The sequence below is a fragment of the Lagenorhynchus albirostris genome, chromosome 5 (assembly GCF_949774975.1).
Source record: "Lagenorhynchus albirostris chromosome 5, mLagAlb1.1, whole genome shotgun sequence".
Lineage (NCBI taxonomy): Eukaryota > Metazoa > Chordata > Mammalia > Artiodactyla > Delphinidae > Lagenorhynchus > Lagenorhynchus albirostris.
This window is the reverse complement of record NC_083099.1, coordinates 11,442,820-11,462,113: the sequence shown is the minus strand read 5'-3', so window position 1 is coordinate 11,462,113 and position 19,294 is coordinate 11,442,820. Positions and strand designations below refer to the sequence as shown.

Below are 19,294 nucleotides of genomic sequence, written 5' to 3'. Positions count from 1 at the left end.
TTGAGGGAAAGTTGTTAGAACTGTCAACTAGTTTTGTAGATATGCTATTACAACTAACAATAACCTGAATGCTACACTGAAATTCAAAACAAATAAAAAACCCCTCACATCCCTGATAAAGCCCTAAGCATACACTTAGGCAGGACTGATGTTTTAACACTGCATATAACGTACCCAAATGTTTTCTAAGATCATCAAATCTTCAATATGCTCTGTTACTTACATTATTTTAGTGACATTTCAAAAGCCAAATCCCATTTTTCACATCTATCATTTAAAAATAGCTTTATACTTCTCTGATTGACCTTTAATGAGTCTACCTGTAAAAGGACTAACTGTGACGGTTAGTCTCCAGGAAGCTAAAAGTAAGTCTGTTATAATCATGCAGCCAAGTTCACTTAACCACAAAAGTGTCCAAGTTTCTAGTTTCTACTTCCGTGATTTATTCTACCAGGATTTTATTCCCTTAAAATGTTGAACATACATGTTACTGTTGATATAAGGATCTTAACTTGCAACGTGCTCAGAAAACATACACAGATTTCAGTCTAGAATATGATACATTTTCACTGTTTCTCTTACCTTTGTCATTTTTCCCCTAATAACAAGTACATTTAGAAAGAAAAATATAATAAAAATACAAGCATAACTATATAAAAGACATTGGAAATAATAAAAGTATATTAATAACAAATAATATTAATATTAATAATGTTATAAAAGTAATTAATATTATAAAAGTATCTTAAAAATGCAAAATACTTATTGAAGCAAAAGTCTAAAAACCTTTTAAACTTAGTGACTGCTTATCTCAAAACATCTGTGACAACCAGCATCTTGGCTTTAGCATGACAAGGCACTAGAGTAAGCTATAACTACATGGTAGGTTATTCTTAATATATCATTCTCATGGAAGTCAGAATGTGTCAGTTAGTTGTCTCTCTGTGGTACATAACGGGCAGGTAACGTGGGTCTGTGTCTGTGTACTTAACCGTTGTAGCAAGCCCAGTGAAGCGCCGTGTATCCATGATTGTCCGCCATGGCTGGATTTGCATCCATAGATGCTGCTGACTGCAGAAGAGCTCCGAGAACACCAATGTGTCCACAGGCAGCTGACAAGTGTATTGGTGTCCGGCCCCTGCTATCTCGTAATAAGCACTTAGCACCATGTTGAAGCAATGCATCTACACACTCTTCATGGCCTGTGACTGCCTGAAAGAAAAATTATTTGCATGTAGCTGAATACACTATGTTGGGCACTCCATGCCAATTATAGCTAATTACGAATTTTAAAGTCCATATTCCCCATGTCCTCCCACCAATCAAGACATTTATCATATTTTGAGTAACCCAGTATTTTTACTCAAAGTGGCTTAAAAATTTAAAGCAGTGACCTTGTCAAAATAAAAGTAAATATGAAAACCAGGAATAATGGGACTTCTAGTTCAACAAAAAAATATTTCAAAGGTGAAAAAATTAAGACAAAAATGTATAAGAAAATAGTTGTGATAATGGGAAAAAGTAAAACTGACATCAATTCTACTCAAGGCTTTAGGGTTATAAAATTTTTTTAAAATTAATTAATTAATTAATTTTTGGCTGTGCTGGGTCCTCGTCGCTGCGCGCAGGCTCCCTCCAGCCACGGTGAGCAGGGGCCATTCCTTGCTGCGGTGCGCAGGCTTCTCATTGCGGAAAACAGGCCCCAGGCACCCAGGCCCCAGCAGCCATGGCACACAGGCTCAGTATTTGTGGCTCGTGAGCTCTAGAGTGCAGGCTCAGCAGTTGTGGTGCATGGGCTTAGCTGATCTGAGGCACGTGGGATCCTCCCGGACCAGGGGTCAAACCCGTGACCCCCGCACTGGCAGGCGATTCCCAACCACTGCGCCACCAGGGAAGGCCCCTAAGATTTAAAAATTCTGTTCCAACATTATTCTTCTCTGGATTAAGTTGTGTTTTGTGGTGTTAAAAATTAGAGTTCAAAAACTAAGATAGTGAAAGAAACAGTAAAGATTATTTGGTAAAAATTAAATGAAGAAAAATATAAACACAGCCTAGTTCAGTTTTAGGTAAAATGAGGTCATAAAAACTTTCAGCAAGGAAGCGAGAACATTTCTGCTTACCCCTCTGTGCAGTGCCGTCCTTCCCCATTTATCTTTGGCATCTACGTTTGCTCCTTTGTTCAGCAGTGAGTAGACACAGTCCGTGTGCCCGTTGAGCACAGAGAGCATCAGAGGAGTCCTAGGTAACAACAGGAGCAGCTCCGTCACCACCGAGACTTCATCCATGAAAATACACTGTGTTGGCCTGCCTTCTAAACATGTCTTTCTGTGATGCAACTTTAAAGTATACTTAAAAAACTGTATTTGATGTTACTCAGTTACACACTATGACAGACTTACTAAAATAGGGGGGCAAAGGTATGAAGATTAACAAACATCCTAAAACTAATTTAAAAATTAGTAAAACTTACTGTCCATTTCCATCTTGAATATCTACTGCATTCTGTGGTTCTGCATTTCCTATTAGTAGCCGTAAGCATTCCGAATGACCATTTGTTGCTGTAAAGTGATATTCAAAAATTTCAGCAATTATATATCTATAAAATGATAAAATAGAAAATGTCCATCTTAAACCACATTTGCTAGATATAATTTTGGAATATTCATTGAACTTAACAGGCAAGAAAGAAAATGCTCATTTTATTTAGCTCTCTGGTGGTGCCAATGTGGTCAGGAAGGGCAGCCTGCCTCCAGCCAAGGGATGAAATCATGATCAGACAAGTCAATCACATCAACCCCATTCTCCTTTGCCAATGACTGGTTTCAAGTTCTGCCCACTGAAATGTTAAGAAGTCTGGAGGACGTCTGGGAAATATTTTTATTCCTGATAGTGAAAGTCCTCCTTCTTTCTTGATTTTAGATGTGATCCTTGGGGATACTTCAAGGAAATTCTGTTTGGCCCATCATTTTTTTTTTAAACTGGATTCACGGATACTCAGTACACAGCAGCTACTGATGAGTATTCGTATCGTCTAAGCTCAACACCCAAAGCATCAGGCATAAGATCCCTGTGGGAAAGGACTGGCTCACATCCAGAACCAATGTCCTTTCTATGATTTAAGAGTAAGATGCTCCCCAGCAGGTCTCCAAATTTGAAAGGCATCCTGGTTCTAACCAAGGCTTGCATTTATTGAAGAGGTGGGTGCTAACAGTAACCTGTAACTCTTTCAGTGGGTAGGACTTATGAATTATATGGCATTGGTCAGCCACTTCTGAGGGACTTACTAGTGTCTTGGTTCAATATTTATCTATTAAGAGTGCAAACACTCCATGAAAGCTTTAAATTAGCTCTGCAAATAATGTGCTTACAATATAATGTTTCAAGTTGCAGAATAATATACAACGTCACTCTTTTTCAGAATAAGGTAACAGAAAATGATAGCATTTTGACTTCTTGTTTTTACCATATAGCAGTTTATATACATATCCTTATTAGAACTTTTAATCCATTATTAAAATTTTTTTCTTTGAGCCCTGCTTGATTATCTGATAGTTTCTGAAAGGCTGCTCTGGAGCAACAGTGGGTGTTACCTATAGTCTTCTAAAATGTAAGTTTTCCAAATGACCAGAAGCAAAGTCCCAGACCTACATTCAAATGGATCCATTTTAAGGATCACCCTATAAAAACAGACTAAGTGAAATGAATCTAACCATACGAAGATGGCCTACGGGGGATGAGACAAATACTTGGCTAGGATTCTTCACATATACCAGTCTTGAATTCATTATTTAAAATTAATACTGCCTTGTAGTAATTCCTGTAGAGAGTTGTGAATCTGCATCTGCTAGTGACACAGCGGGTACTGAGTCATCACAGTGGCATTGCTATGTAGTTTTGCATTTTCACACATCTACACCATCACAAAACACTCCATGGAGTAGTTCTTGCATAGCAGGCACTCTGTATTCCTGTCTGATTAAATGTTTAATGCAGTACCCTGGTACAGTAAGTAAAATGTTTATCAGTTATTAAATGAAAGCACATACCAACCCAAAAGAATTTCCATCAAAAAGCAGTAAAAAAAAATTGTATTTTTTTTGTTGATAAAGTACTTCAGAAGTTAGACTATTATATAAATCCGATTTCTAAGGTAGATATTTTTTTAAAGTGATTATAATCTTGCTGTTGGTTTTCCCCTGAGAGTAGAATCATTAGAACTGTTAAAGTCAAAATTGTTAAAACAATTACCAGGAGTATAATATACAAGAAATTGAAAAAGAAGAGCATTAGATGGAAAGTGGTAAATAAAATCATTCATAGTCTTTGACATACCTGCTGCATGTATAGGTGTTCTCTTCAAAATGTAATCTTTGACTAAGATTGAGGCTCCCTGATTAATGAGAACATCCACACATTCTACATGGCCCTTAAATGCTGCAAGGTCCAAGGGTGTTCTTCCACTACTGTTTCTCACATCAAGATCTAACAAAGACTGTACTAACACTTCTAGTGCTTGATGGTGACCATGATAGGCCTGGGAATAAATAAAAATATAAATTAAAAAATACATATTTAGACTGACTTCTTAGAAACCCTAGAAAACATAAAGGGAGTAGTAAGCAAACTTGTCTTACATCATTATATTTGAGATAATCTAAAACTTCTGTATTGATAATTCAGAAAGTTACCTACAAATTTTTCTAATAATCAATTAGTAGGCTACAGTGTTAGGGAATGGGTATTCCACAAATAATAAAAGTTCAAATGACAGGTGATCTTTTCACGAGTATACAATGTCTGGTTCATGGCAGACATTCAATGATGTGTGACATGGGTTCAATGAAAGCTTTCACTCTAAGTCTATGATTCCAGAGCCCGTGTTCTGTGGCCCCCCTTCACTCCCCGATAAAGTGTTACTACACTTAAATCATAGATATAGTTGCAACTGAAGTTCAGCTAGTACTTGAGCCTTCTGATTTCTCAAATTAAAATGACTACTCCATCCCATAACGTGCCATCTCAAAAATAAACATTTCTTTTCAAAAATATTTAGGCTGAGCCCTGCTTGAAAAACTGCCATGTGCTACACACTGTCCTAGCAGTACAGCAGAGCAAGAAGATTGAGAGATTTGTTTGAAACCCGACTGACTGAAATCCCCTTCTTTACACAGTCTGCTTTCCAGAGAATTCATTTCAAAAACCAACATGTCAACTGAACATCTATTACTCTTATCGGACTAGATGCTGAGCAGGACATAAGGCAATAACGACACAGTTCTGATGGGGAAGGAATGTCTCCTCTGGTTCACTCATGCCACCCCTTTTAGCTAAGGGACAAGTCATTTTCTGATACCTTTCAGCCCTGCAGCTTAGCACATACAGGCAAACTGTAAATGATCACATGTGAACTTTTCATTAGGGAATTGAAAAATATAAAATTCTACCATATTTGTGCTAAATGTCACCTGCTTCTAAAAAGAGATACTCAGCTAGAAAGAGGGCCCTGCAAGGCCTCCCTGGTGGCGCAGTGGTTGAGAGTCTGCCTGCCGATACAGGGGACACGGGTTCGTGTCCCGGTCCGGGAAGATCTCACAGGCCGCGGAGCGGCTGGGCCCGTGAGCCATGGCCACTGAGCCTGTGCTCCGCAACGGGAGAGGCCACAACAGTGAGAGGCCAGCGTACCGCAAAAAAAAAAAAAAAGAGGGCCCCGCAATGTACCAAAGGGCTATAAAACCACTTCTTGTGGGAAATGTCAGAAAGCACCAGCAGGAGGTGAAGCTGCTCTGGGCCTTACTGACCTCTTGATGTTTCTGACTCCCTCAAAGGTTAAAGTGACTGGAGATCTCTGAGCTCTACTGTCTGAGGATCACATCTAACCTTGTTCCTCAATACCAGGTCAACAAAATTATGCTATTAAAAATGAACTGTGAGAGGCACAGTATATGCAGAAGGTGGTATAAAAAGAAGCAGAGGGAAAATAAGGACGGCTAGAGCCAGGGTAATCTGCCACAGGAGTCTTCCCCTCACGATGGCTCTGACTGGACTGGGACAAGAGGCTTAGAAGCCTAGTATGTGCGAAGGCAGGACCAAGGCCAGTTTCCTGAGTCCTCAAGCCAGCGTGTTTTTACTGCATCAAGTCGTCCTGGATTGGGAGAGTTTGGAAGGAGAAAAATCACTTCAGTAATTTCTGAAAAACCTCCTAGGGATGGGTACAAAATGCAAGAGTGGTGGTATAACCACATTTCATTGAGCCTAATTATGAAATCACAAAATTGTTTCCATTTCAGCTTAAAAACACTATTTAGCACACCCATGTTAATAACAGCACTATTCTCAATAGCCATGAAGTAAAATAACTAGTTAAAAAACTGAAGTTTTTGAGATAATGCATTCAAAAACTTGGCAAAGTCCTTAGTCTGGCACCTAGTAAGTGTTCAAGAGATGAGGCGCTATTATTATAAGAATGATGATAATGATGCAGGAAGAACTGCCTAGTCATCTGCTCAGACGTCATTTCTTGCCACCCATAGTAAAATAGCTATTTTCTCCATGCTAGCTTTGCACTTCCAGATGACTTATTTATTATGCAAGTCTGGGAGAGTAGACAGTATTTCCAAAGACCCAAAGGGCAAGGAAAAAGGAAGCTTCAGCATGTCTTCTTAGTTATTTAGACCATGGTAGGAAGTACTGCTGGGGAGAAAGGGGGAGAAAGACAAAGCAGAAAATTCAGTGTACATGTGTCAGTGTTAGAAAATATGCCAGGAGAATATTAAAATAAAAAATAATAGTATATGTGAGAATAAACAATTAAATGGATCACTGGACTTGTGATACACATTAACCTAAGTAGAGACCCTTATAAGCATTTTACTATACTTAAAATCAGAGGTCTCACAAATAGTGACAGTACCCAATTCTCCTGATTCTCAAAGTCCCCCAGCTCCCCACAACATGCTTTATTTCAAAGATAAATTCTTCTTTCAGCGCAGGAAGAACTAGATTGGGCTCTGCTTGAAATTTCCTAAGGTAATTCATTTCCATATTTGACTTAAAAGAACTGTCACACTCTCTTTTAATCTCCTCCTCTTAGTGATGAACATTAAGAGGAAAAATTCAGTGGCATCTGAAGCTAGAAGGAACATTACAGACCATGTAGTTAAATCCTATAGCATGAGCAAGTGAAGGACCAGTGAACACAAACTTAGCACCCCAAAATCACAAAGTAAGCAAAAAGTTTTAGAAATACCACAGAAATTACAGTTCTTATATCGTCTGCTTAAGAAGTCAGAAGCCATTCCACTAGGGTGGGTCATTTTAAAATTCACATCTCAGGCATATTCTCTCCTTAGGGCAGGCCTTGGGGGAAGCTCAAACCCCCTCCCCCCAACCACCCCCCCTCGACCTTTTTTTTTAAGACAAACAAACAAACGAAACAGAAGTACATTCAAGAATTCTCTGAGTTAAGAAAGTTCTTACAGTTTTAACTCCATGATCATCATTATATGGACCAAAAGTTCTGGGTACTAGTTTGAGTCAACACAAACAGATATGAGACATTTTCAGTAAATCAGCCATCAAGCTGGCTGTGAAGGCAATACTCACAGCCAAGTGTAAAGGGCTTATTGTTGCTCTATTGTCTGAATCACTCAGCATGTCTGTTCCCGAGGTTTCCATTAACTGAGAAAGAAAAGAATTTTAAGTGTCAGAAATGGTACTTTTAGACATACCACAGCAGTTATTCCTGGTCCCCCTCCCCCAAGTTCAAATTCATTTTAGAGTATAAACTGATACTTGAATATGGATTTAAAAATCCCAGACCATTATTATTATGAAAACTAAATTCAGCAACCTTATGGAATGGATTATCCTGAAAATGTGGTAAGGACCACATGCTAAGAGCTTTGAGAGAGGGCTATAAACTTAGAGTTTGAGAGAAATGCCATTTAATTACTACCAAGTAAGAACCTTCCCTCCCCCTGCAAACATGATTTCTGTCACTATCTTTGTTCCCAGGAATGTGTAAGACAGGCTCCAGCTCTAGTGAGAGCAAATATTTAAATACTCAGTATTAGGGGGAAAACTGACTAATTAATACTTACAACATCTAAAGGAGTTTCACTTGCAATCTGAAATAAAATTTAAAATAAAAATACTTAGTTGAGGAAGCAGTCATATACAGTAAAGAGATAAATGTTAACTACATGTCTCTATTTACATAGGGCTTTGTTAAATTCTATTCTGAACTTGTGCTTCCTTTGCCTCCAAAAATGAAGTCTTTTAAATAAACAATTGTACAATATAATAGACCACAAATCTATATACATGGGTCTCAGATTTTAGTCTAAAGCTACCATAATAAACTAAGGAAATACTACTTCTGTAGCAGGGTTCTAAATGCTATATTAAGTATGTCAACCTCTTTTTTCTATCTTTTATACCCACCCTCCTTGAATTTTACTTCCCCTTTAAGGGAACCAATGTTAATATAATTTATAAGTAGGTCTAAATGAAGAAACCTCTAACGTGAAGCATGTGCTACACACTTCAGAATCATTTAACTTGTCTTTTACTCTCCCTTTGGTTTGGCAAAGTGGGGTGAATGGTGAGATGAGTCTCCCTTGTCAGGAGAGACTGACAGAAGACTGGGTCTTTCGGAATTCCTGAATACACAGGGGGAAGCTTCCTCTCACAGAAACACGTATTTCTGACATATGACACAGTTACAGTTCTTTAAAACGTTCCGGAAAACATTTAAAGGGGCAGGGGCAGTGAATGCTACTTGGATGGGGGGCTCTAAGGGAGCCCTCTCCAGAGATCTAATTTCCTCCTTTCTCTGTGAAAGGGAAAAGGGAATGAGAGAAAGCTTAGTGAGGCAAGTATGAATTTAGGAAGGATAGGGATTCTAAAAATGTTAAAAGGCATTTGTTTCTTGGTTCATTTATTCTCACTGTCATTACATTATTAGAATATAAACTTACATTGGTCCTTCCACAAGAAATCAGGAATCTTACCAGCTGAAGACACAGACGGTGACCATATGCAGCTGAATAATGAACTGCATTGTATCCTTGCTTGTCCCGGATCCCTGGATTTGCATCATTTCTTAATAAGTATTCCAGGCACCTATTAGAGTAAGATATATTCAAAATTCTAAATCCTGCATTTTAACCAATGATAAAAACAGAGACAAACTCAAAACTAGAAATTTTTCTTACATTTGAGTAATGTAAAAATCATAAACACATCTACACTACATACATTTGTCATTTAAATGATATTGACTGTAAGTATCGTAAAAGTACAAACAGAACGTTCATAAGAGAATCTTCTTTATCCACAGTCTGGCAGCAAGTTCAGTATACCTGAAGACTGTTTCGTATACAGTCTATATTTATGGCACCAGCTAGTCGACTCAAATAACGTTTGACAGGATTAAACTCTTAGTGGTGGGGAGCATCCAATCTTTCTGGAATACACAGTTAGTATGGTATCTCATTAGGAAGCTCAAGAAAGGATGTAAAAATATCTCCCAAAACCAAGGTCAGAATTCAAGGATCTTGAATTAGAGACATGAAAAGTGTGGGAACGATGTAAAAGTGGTATGTAGGTAACACGAAAGACCTTCCCATGGGAAATACTTTATTCCTGTGCTATTAAAATATGAGGAAAGTAATGTTAAAAGGACTGTAAGATTTTTTGATGATGGCCATTCTGACTGATGTGAGGTGATACCTCATTGTAGAAAGAGAAAAACGAATACCGTATGCTAACACATATATATGGAATCTTAAAAAAAAAATGGTTCTGATGAACCTAGGGGCAGGACAGGAATAAAGACGCAGATGTAGAGAATGGACTTGAGGACACGGGGAGGGGGAAGGGTAAGCTGGGACAAAGTGAGAGAGTGGCATGGACATACATACACCACCAAACGTAAAAGAGATAGCTAGTGGGAAGCAGTCACGCAGCACAGGGAGATCAGCTCCGTGCTTTGTGACCACCTAGAGGGGTGGATAGGGAGGGTGGGAGGGAGACGCAAGAGGGAAGAGATATGGGGATATATGTATACGTATAGCTGATTCACTTTGTTATACAGCAGAAACTAACCATTGTAAAGCAATTATACTCCAATAAAGATGTTAAAAAAATTTTTTTTAAATAAAAGGATTATAAGGTTCACAATTTGTTATAATTCTGATAAATGTTACTGTAGCAAAAAAAAAGAGTACTGAATTAGAAATTAAAAGATTTATTGTGAGAGTTAGTTTGATACCAACGATCTTGGGCAAATCGTTTCACCTTTATGGTGAAATGGCTTCTGTTTATTCATTTGATAGATGGGAGTAGGAATTCAACTAAATAATCTAAAACCATTCATGTTCAAATTCCAAGTCCATAATTATTCAGTGATAATTTGTCTAATATTGCAGTATGTCTAAATAACTACTAACTCTACCACTAGGGGGGAAATCTATCATCAGATACTACTTGTTAAGTTTCCAAAAGCATAATGAAGTTATAAGAACAAGTGGAAAGGAACAATGGCGCGATGTAACTGATCACCCAGTAACTCTATCATATATGTATGAGGACCATTCTTTGCAATGCCAACCCTTATTTCTTTAATGCTAATTACTTAAAGTACTTTAGATCTCTTAGGAATTACTTACAGAGTCTACATTTATTATAATATCCTTAATGGTAGCAAACGTTCATCCTTTTAAGTGGGATTTTGATATTTATATGCAGTGAAAATGATGATGAAATGCATATCACTATGATAGAACGACATCACCCGAATCTGACTCTAAGGAACAAGCCTGGTGTTTCTCGGTATTCCTAAACTAGCTCTGAGGGCACTCCAGGAAGTATCTCAGGCAGTGTGTAGACTCTGTACACAGTCTGCTTAGGTACCAGCTCACAGGTCAATCCTCACTGGGATGAAGGAAAGACCTGCTGGCCTGGAAGGACAGTCTCACTGCTTTAAGGCAGAAACATTTCACCCAAGGGCACATCTTTTTACCTTTAATCAAGTTCTCTAGATGTGAATGGTAAAACAGAAATAGTTCTCCCTACTGGGACCTGAACACAAGGCAGATTCTATCAGTGGAACAAACTATTTTAAGATAACTTGCTGATACATGAGTACTGGGGGAAAAAAAAAAACTGACTTATTTAAGGAAAGCAAAACAAGTAGGTAAGTTCATGTTTACTTTCGGAAGTAGGAGAGCAAGTCTCAAAGCACTACTTATATTTACTAGTTGCAAGTATACAACATTAAATGGTTTGAAATAATTCAACCATAATACATGCAGTAGTTATCAAATCATTATTTCTTTGTCTACCTTCATATTACTAGATGATTGGTCTCCTATAACAAAACAAAGACTAAGAGTTGATTTATAATTATAAAATTACTTCTATTGCCACGCCTTTCAAATTTTGCTAAGCAATATGAATTTTCATGACTACTTTGTAAGTATTACCTTTAACAAATGAAAAAAATTACTGACATTCAGGAAAATTAAATGACTTGCTCCTAATCTTCTGGCTAGAATATGGCAAAGCAAGGACTAGGCCTTGGGTCTTTTCTTCAAGTGTTCTTTCTATGCTACAAATGCTTCAGCACAGGGGTTAATGAGTTAGTGACACTTTAACCTGGGTGTTTATAAAATTCTGAACCACAAAATTGCTTGATCTTGAAAATCTGAACCTCACTTTTGATTTGCAAATGAGGTGGAGGGGAGAGAGTCAATCTTAAATTTTTTTTTCTCATTGTAAATTAACACACGCTCATTTTATAAAACTCAGAAAATTAAGAAACGAAGATTTTCTATAATTTCTCTTATTTCCCTAAAATAAACCATGTATGCAAAACTCTGGAGGAATATTTATGGCTAAATGGCTAAGTAATAAACCAAACTTACTGTTAAATATTTTGTTTTCTTCATTTGTTAGACAAATATCCTCATCCCAATTAAGCATGTAATTCAAATCAGAGTGATTTTCAAACTATTTAAACTTCTCCTACTCTTCCCCTACCGTCCATGGGCTCCTACCACTTTTTCTGGTGCAGGTTCAGACTAAGTCAAATCCATGTGTCCCACGGCTGGTCAGAGCCCTGGGAGAGGACCACTCGGCCCAGGGCAGAGGATGTGGCATTGTCACCAGAGGCCCTCCTAACTCTACTCTCCCCAATCATGGTATACAAGTGTCTGATTGACAAAAAAAGATATTAAGCATAGCTTAAAAAAATACAACTAATCCTTACAGGAAGATTACAATGTGTCAGGTATTGTTCTAAGCAATTCAGATATTCTGTACCTCATATGGCCATGAGTTAAGGTCAGACTATTATTCCCACTTGACAGATGAAATGTGCAGAGAGGTTAAGTAACCTGCCCAAGGTCTCACAGCAAGTGGCAGAGCCAGAATCAAACCCAGTTCTGTCTTACATGCATACATAAAACAGGTTTAACAAGGCTACTGAATGCAAAGTTGTATACAAAAGTCAAATATATTTCTCTATTTCACAACAAAGGAAATTTAAAGATAGATTTATTTTGGCAATAAAAATATCAAATACTTAGGAATAAACCTAAGGATTATAAAAGTTCCAAACAAAAGACTGTATGATTCCGTTTATATAAAGTTCAAAACAGACAAAAATAAACAATGCTATTAGAAGTCAAAATATGATCCCATTTTTGTGAACATCTATCTCCATAAAAGTGTATCTTGGTGAAATATATCTATGCATTCATAAACACATGTATATATAACCATATGAACACAGAAAAGCCTATGGACAGACATGTACCAGGTTCATAACTCTGATTACACTGTGAGGGATGTGAAATGATCTACATAAACATATAGAAATACTTCTGTTAATGGTAGTTATCACAGAAGAAAAAGCATGAGGAGGATTTCTTCCTTATATGTAATCACAATAAATAACCCCAGCCTTCCCCTTCTCTTATACACACCACACAGGCGTGGGGTAGGTCCTCACCATCATGCTCATAGCCAGTCCTATTTTTCTTCAAATGGCAAAGAGGATTTTATTTGTTAATAATTAATATATTTAGTATGTTTTTCCCGTGAAAATAACTATATATTTGTTTGCTGAGTCATGACTGCCTAGAGTGAACGTCAGCATCAGGATGATGGGGGTGACTAGCAGGATGAGTAGAATGAGTAGGAACGATTTCATGTATTTTTCCATTTACTGCAAGTAAAGACAGGCACACAAGGCAGAGTAGAACTGCAATTACTTATGTCACTTCTGAACAGCAGAAAACCGGTGGCAGAGTGTCAAAAATCCCAAAGTATATACAACTTTCCCTGGGGATGCTGACAGGACATTATTAAACAATCATTAAAGAAACAAACCAACAAACACACATTACTGAATTAACAGTATTTGAAGTCATGGGGAATTTGTTTCTTCTTTTAGAAAATATTTCACTCTGGCTTTGGCAGCAGAAAGAATTATTCCAGATTCTCTTATTATCCAACCTATTCCTGGGAATTAAATCCTTGGAGTTCAGGAAAATAAACCAACTCTTTAATTCTACTATTTAAGCCTCCGAAACAATCACTTACTGAAAGGATGCCTCTGGTATCCTAAAATGGTTACTGTAGTGAATAGTTTCCAGAAGGTTCCCAGGGAACAAATCACTGAGGCAATAAATGATGGCATCAGACAAGACCTCTGGGACTTTGATACTTCAAAGATAAGAAAGAGGCTCCAAAAAACAGTGCTAGATTCTTTTATACACATGCCCTAAGTTTTCCCCACAATTCTAAGTACACTTCATTCTAATTTTACAGATAAAGAAGATTTTGCCTAACAATTATTTGCTCAGGCTCAGAGAGGTATAATATGAAGCCCCCATGATTTCAGCTGGGTCTTTTGGATAAAGCTCATGTTCTTTCTGGTACACCAGGTTGCTTGTGGACATACTGAGAATTAAGTGTTTAAGTAATAAGTATCTCTAGACCAGCGGTCCCCAACCTTTTTGGCACCAGGGACCAGTTTTGCGAAAGACAATTTTTCCACGGATCGGGGGGTGAGTGGGTGGCGGGGACGGTCCAGGCGGTAATGCGAGCGATGGGGAGCAGCAGATGAGCTTCACTCGCTCGCCACTCACCTAACAGGCCGCGGACCAGTACCAGTTCACAGCCCAGGGTTTAGGGACCCCTGCTCTAGACTATTGCTCAAAACAGTTTATATTAGGTGAGAAAACTAACAATTTAATTCACTTTAGTACTAAGTATACTTCTAAAGAAAAAGTAGACAGGCTTAAAATAAAACCACAAATCTCAAACAGTATAGGTTGAACATTGTTATTCTTTTGTTCCTGCATAAGAATTCATGTTTAATGTAATTGTATAAGGGCAGGAGGACCATTGGGTAACCTCTGTCTGTGTGTACATGAACTCAGTGGAGTTTACTTAGATCATGCTGGGCAGTACCCAATAAACAGTTTATGGGAACAGTGGTAAAGGACTTCTGATGGTGACAGTCATTTGGGGTATAATCTATTTTAGGAAAATCTATAAATCAAATCCTGAAATTACAAAATTTATAAATCAGAGGATAATCTACTTACCCAAGTTTACCAAAATATTTTCTGATTTACAAAGTCTCTATCAGAGATTTTCTTTAAAGCTCTACTATCCAAAAACATACTTCAAATAACTTAGCTTCTCCCAGAACCTATCTATATCTAACTATTCTGGTATACATGAAATTGTATAAAGTGATATATTCCTCCAAACAGAAAATACGGTCATCCTTCGGTATCTAAGGGGGACTGATTCCAAGAGTACTCGAGGATACCAAAGACCGTAGACTTGGACCCTCAAGTCCCTTATAATAAATGAACACAACCCTACAATGAATATAGTCGACCCTCTGAATCTGCAGATGCAAAACCAGTAGATACAAAGGGCTGATAGTATATTTTACTAATGCTTTCAAGATTAGGATTTTAGACACAAATCCAACATAACGAAGTGTTACTTATAGAAATGGATTTGAAATTAGTTACAGAATTTATAATAAATTAATATTTGTGAGTAATACCATCAAATTATGCTTATTTTGAAGGTAAAAAAGTAAACATTAAAAACCAAGGAAATAGTTCTGTGTTAAATGCAACTTCCTTGAAGTATATTTTATAAAATCTTTCCCCAGAAACCATTATTTGTTTTTCCTACCCTTCACTGACCCAGACTCATGAGGAATACCACAGACATTGAAGATTTCTTCTCTGTCTCTAATGAGTTCATTTTCTTCCAAGAAGGCAATATACATTAAGGTACTATAAATGGGTCTGATCAACTTTGGGTGAATATTAATTATGAAAGAATTTATAAATCTCTCATTCTTTTGATTTTATTAAGTCATTCTTGGACAACATTTACTCACTACTCCATTATCTATATAATTTACTTATTTAAGCACTATTCAGTACCAACTATGTGCCAGATTCTGCCAGTTCAATTATTCCCTATTTGAATACCAAGTTACAGGGATCCCTTAGAAATATGAACTTTCTACCTCCGAAGAATACTGGCATTCCAATCTCTGCTCAATCTTCGGATGGCATTGTCTGTGTACCTCTTGCCTCTTTCCCTTTCCCTATGATATACTCAAGACTGTTGCCTCTAAGAAGCCAGGTGGAAAAAACATGGAGGTGATAGATATTAAGATGTGTTTTTGGAAGGGAGGATGAAAAGGGACCTTGATCTTTCTTCTACCCGATTAGTTCATAACGCAGGCTGCTGAGTAGAAGTAGGTGGGTAATAACTATGACTAGGAATAATTATGAAAACAACTTATTTTCTCTACTAGAGCATCAGGGAAAGATAATCAATAATAAAAAGTACAAAAAAGGAAATACAAATTTGCTATAAAAACTGCCAGATAGAAACAATCCTTCATTCTCACCACATGATACTTACTTGCCATCTGTGTCCGACGTAGCTGCATAGTGCAAGGGTGTGCATCCTCTTTCATCAAGGTCATTCACACTTGCTCCTGAGCCCACAAGAGCAAACAGGCACTGGTAGTTGCAGTTGGCAGCAGCATAGTGCAGTGGAGATCTTTTTGCCCAAGTTAATTAAAAAAAAAAAAAAAAAGTCAGGGACACAAACCAGTAAACAAGAGCACAGTTGATCCACCCAGTTACAAATATTTATAGAAAGCCTGAGATTGATTTCTGCCATATACCTAAGTCTTTTGGAGGGCCAGACAGAAAGCTTGGAGGAGAAACTAAGATGGCAAAGAGCCTCTAAGAATACAAAATAAGACAGGAACACAATTAAATCATTTCATGGTCCCCAGACAGTAACAATTCCAGTCTTTTGAGTGAATTACAGATATCCTTCATATTCTGCTCCAAAACTTGAAAACTTATTTTTTTTCCCTCCCTAATGCCATCAGCAATCTGAGAAAACTTTCATTTAACAAAGCTTCCCCTATACTAATAGAGATGTTTCATAGGTAGCAGCTTCTGTTCCTGTTTCAGTAGAGGAATAAAGAGTAAGAAAAATACAGAAGCATTAAAAAGGATGCTGATATATCAACTATATGGTAGAGCTGCACAGTAATATCAGATTCCTCAGGCAGAAAATGCATAGTTTTGAAGGCTGTTCATCATTTTGAAGAGTTTAGAGTACTGTTAATTTCTAGAGATGGAATATTTGTAGCTTACTTCTTCTCAGTTACTGAAATGAAAAAGAATATTACTAAATTTAGGAGTTTCTGTCTTTAGATTAATAAGCTATGATTATCCATGACCTTTCAGTAAAAAAAAACAAAACAGAAGAAGAAGAAGAAAACAGAAAAGTGAAGGTAAATTTAGTCCAGAGTCTTCATGGTATAATTTTTTCTAAAATATTTACCTGGTGAAATGACAGTTAAGCATTATTTTACTTTATTGGATAATAGTATAATATAGTAATAGTATTTTTGAAAATGCAATTAACCCTGAATTACTTTCAAGCTTCTAAACTCAGAATGTGCCCTAATTGTAGTACAGAATGCGTCAAGTGCTACAAATTAACTAATATAAGCTGGATTAAAGTACACTTATAAAAATAAATTAGCTATAAATTGCACTCCAAAGTCAAACAAAGTGATTTTTGATTTTGTGGGTCATTAGTTCCTTCAATTAGCAGGCTTATAAGAACAGTCTGTTCTTCAAAATAATTATGGGGTCAGATAGTCATTTTTCCTTTTCTTTTCTTATATGTACTTCTGATTCCCTACCACACGTAATTCTACTGTGCACTGGCCCAATCCCATGCACTGACACAGATTCACACACACCCTCTCTTGTCACATACTCTGATAAAATTCTCAAACTCCTGATACACAATTTTGCTCATATTGCCACCTCTATTTTTTTTTAAATTGAGGTAACACTAGATTATAACATTGTAAGTCTCATGTGTACATTATATTTAGATTTCTGTACACACTACAGCATGCTCACCTCTATTTTTCAAATTGCCTTCTGTCCTTTCCTATGTGGTTCTAACAGACTCTGGGTCAATTCCTATTCTAAGTAACTTAGTAGATCATGGTGGCTTTAAGTACTGCAATCACAGATGCAAGTAGCAATGAGGCCTGGGGCTGAACAGTGAGACTGCAGATTGGCTGGGTGACTACAAAGGGATTCTGCATTCACAGGTGCTTTCCTGTGGGTCACGCTCAGGGTGTGTGCGGAGAGTCAGAGAAGAGGAGAAAGAAAAATTACACATCGATTTGTAACCTGTTTCCTCCCTCTTTCTAGTGCTCTGGAACCAAATATAGGCAGCAGAGTCTCTAACAAAAGAATGACTTGAAGGAATGGAGAACTACCACTGAGCTCCAGCTCTTGTGGGTTTTTTGAGGGAGCATAGGTACCATGCGGTTTTATATTTTCATGGCTATGATTATGGGAGGAGGAAGAGGAATGACATCACAAGAGGTATAGAAGTGCTTATAAAGTAAAGCTGTGGCTGGTAGCCTGGGGCTATGGCAGGGGCCCAGCTGGAAGAAGGCTGTGGGTGAGAATGAATATTCAGAAGTTATCTACTTATTGGGGCCTCTCAACATATCATGATCACAATGCAAAAGTCATAGATTTATTCAGTTAACTCTCAGAAGCCACATTAGGAGGTCAAGAAAGTCATTAAGTAAATAACATTAAGTAGGCTTTACAGAGGAACTGTATCACACCCTACCTTCCAAATTTATCCTTTTTGTTGAAGTCTGCACCAGTGTTCAGCAGAAGGTTTAGGCACTCCAAATTCCTACCCAGGAAAAATACATTGAGAAGATGTAATTGTAATGAAATTGTAATTATAATGAAATTGGTAGGTTTAAATAAGTATAAAAGCGTGTTTTCAAATGAGGTAGAGTGAATAAAACATTGTGATTTATATTTTATGAAACAAAACAAAAAACTGCCACGATCAACTATCCTCTTCTTAAAAAAAGTAAAAATTTTGTTAACATACCCTCCAGCTGCAGCTGCATGTAGACAGGTCCTGCCAAAATCATCTGGGGTATCTATATCAAATCCTACAAGAATGAATATATCTTATGTAATAGTATAGGTATGTTACTTTATATTAGAGTATTACATTAAAAATATGTAAAAAAAAAAAATCACACACCCCCAATCTTAAACAAAACTATGAATTACAAGTAGGTAAAAATTAATTGAAAATAGATTACTAATGTACAGTATTTAAAAAAAAATTACCACTAAAGGATTGGGGGTTTTAGAACAAATGCTAGAGTACTTGTTTAAAAGTCATAGGATACAATGGAATATTATTCAGCAATAAAAAGAAATAAAGTACTGATACATGTTTATAACACTGGATGACCTTTCAGAACATTTCTAAGCGAGAAAAATCAGTCACAAAACCACATCTTGGGTGATTCCATTTCTATGCACTGTCCAGAATAGGTTAATTTATAGAGGTGGAAAGTAGATTAATGACTGCTTAGGGCTGGGGGGAGGGAGGAAATGGGGAACTGACTGAAAATGAGGGGTTTTTATTTGGGGGGGGTATGAAAATGTTCTAAAACCCATTGTAGTCATGGTTACATACCTCTGTGAATATACTTAAAAAATAAGACACTGATGAAAGAAATTAAAGATGATACAAATAGATGGAGAGATATACCATGTTCTTGGATTGGAAGAATCAACATTGTGAAAATGACTATACTACCCAAAGCAATCTACAGATTCAATGCAATCCCTATCAAACTACCACTGGC

The 19,294-nt window shown here is 37.1% G+C and overlaps 1 protein-coding gene across 5 annotated transcripts in view; it reads right to left on the bottom strand.

The window, feature by feature from the left end:
- The window catches only part of ANKRD28 (ankyrin repeat domain 28), a 186,373-nt gene that overhangs the window by 15,492 nt on the left and 151,587 nt on the right, over positions 1-19,294 (bottom strand). For all 5 annotated transcript variants that reach the window (XM_060149563.1, XM_060149564.1, XM_060149562.1 and 2 more), the window contains 10 exons: positions 18,520-18,583; positions 18,244-18,312; positions 15,976-16,116; positions 9,012-9,123; positions 8,100-8,126; positions 7,603-7,677; positions 4,333-4,534; positions 2,471-2,558; positions 2,121-2,238; positions 993-1,212 (listed from right to left, as the gene is read on the bottom strand). In XM_060149563.1, coding sequence (XP_060005546.1) covers positions 993-1,212; positions 2,121-2,238; positions 2,471-2,558; positions 4,333-4,534; positions 7,603-7,677; positions 8,100-8,126; positions 9,012-9,123; positions 15,976-16,116; positions 18,244-18,312; positions 18,520-18,583 — 1,116 coding nt within the window. The remainder of the gene's footprint in view (positions 1-992; positions 1,213-2,120; positions 2,239-2,470; positions 2,559-4,332; positions 4,535-7,602; positions 7,678-8,099; positions 8,127-9,011; positions 9,124-15,975; positions 16,117-18,243; positions 18,313-18,519; positions 18,584-19,294) is intronic.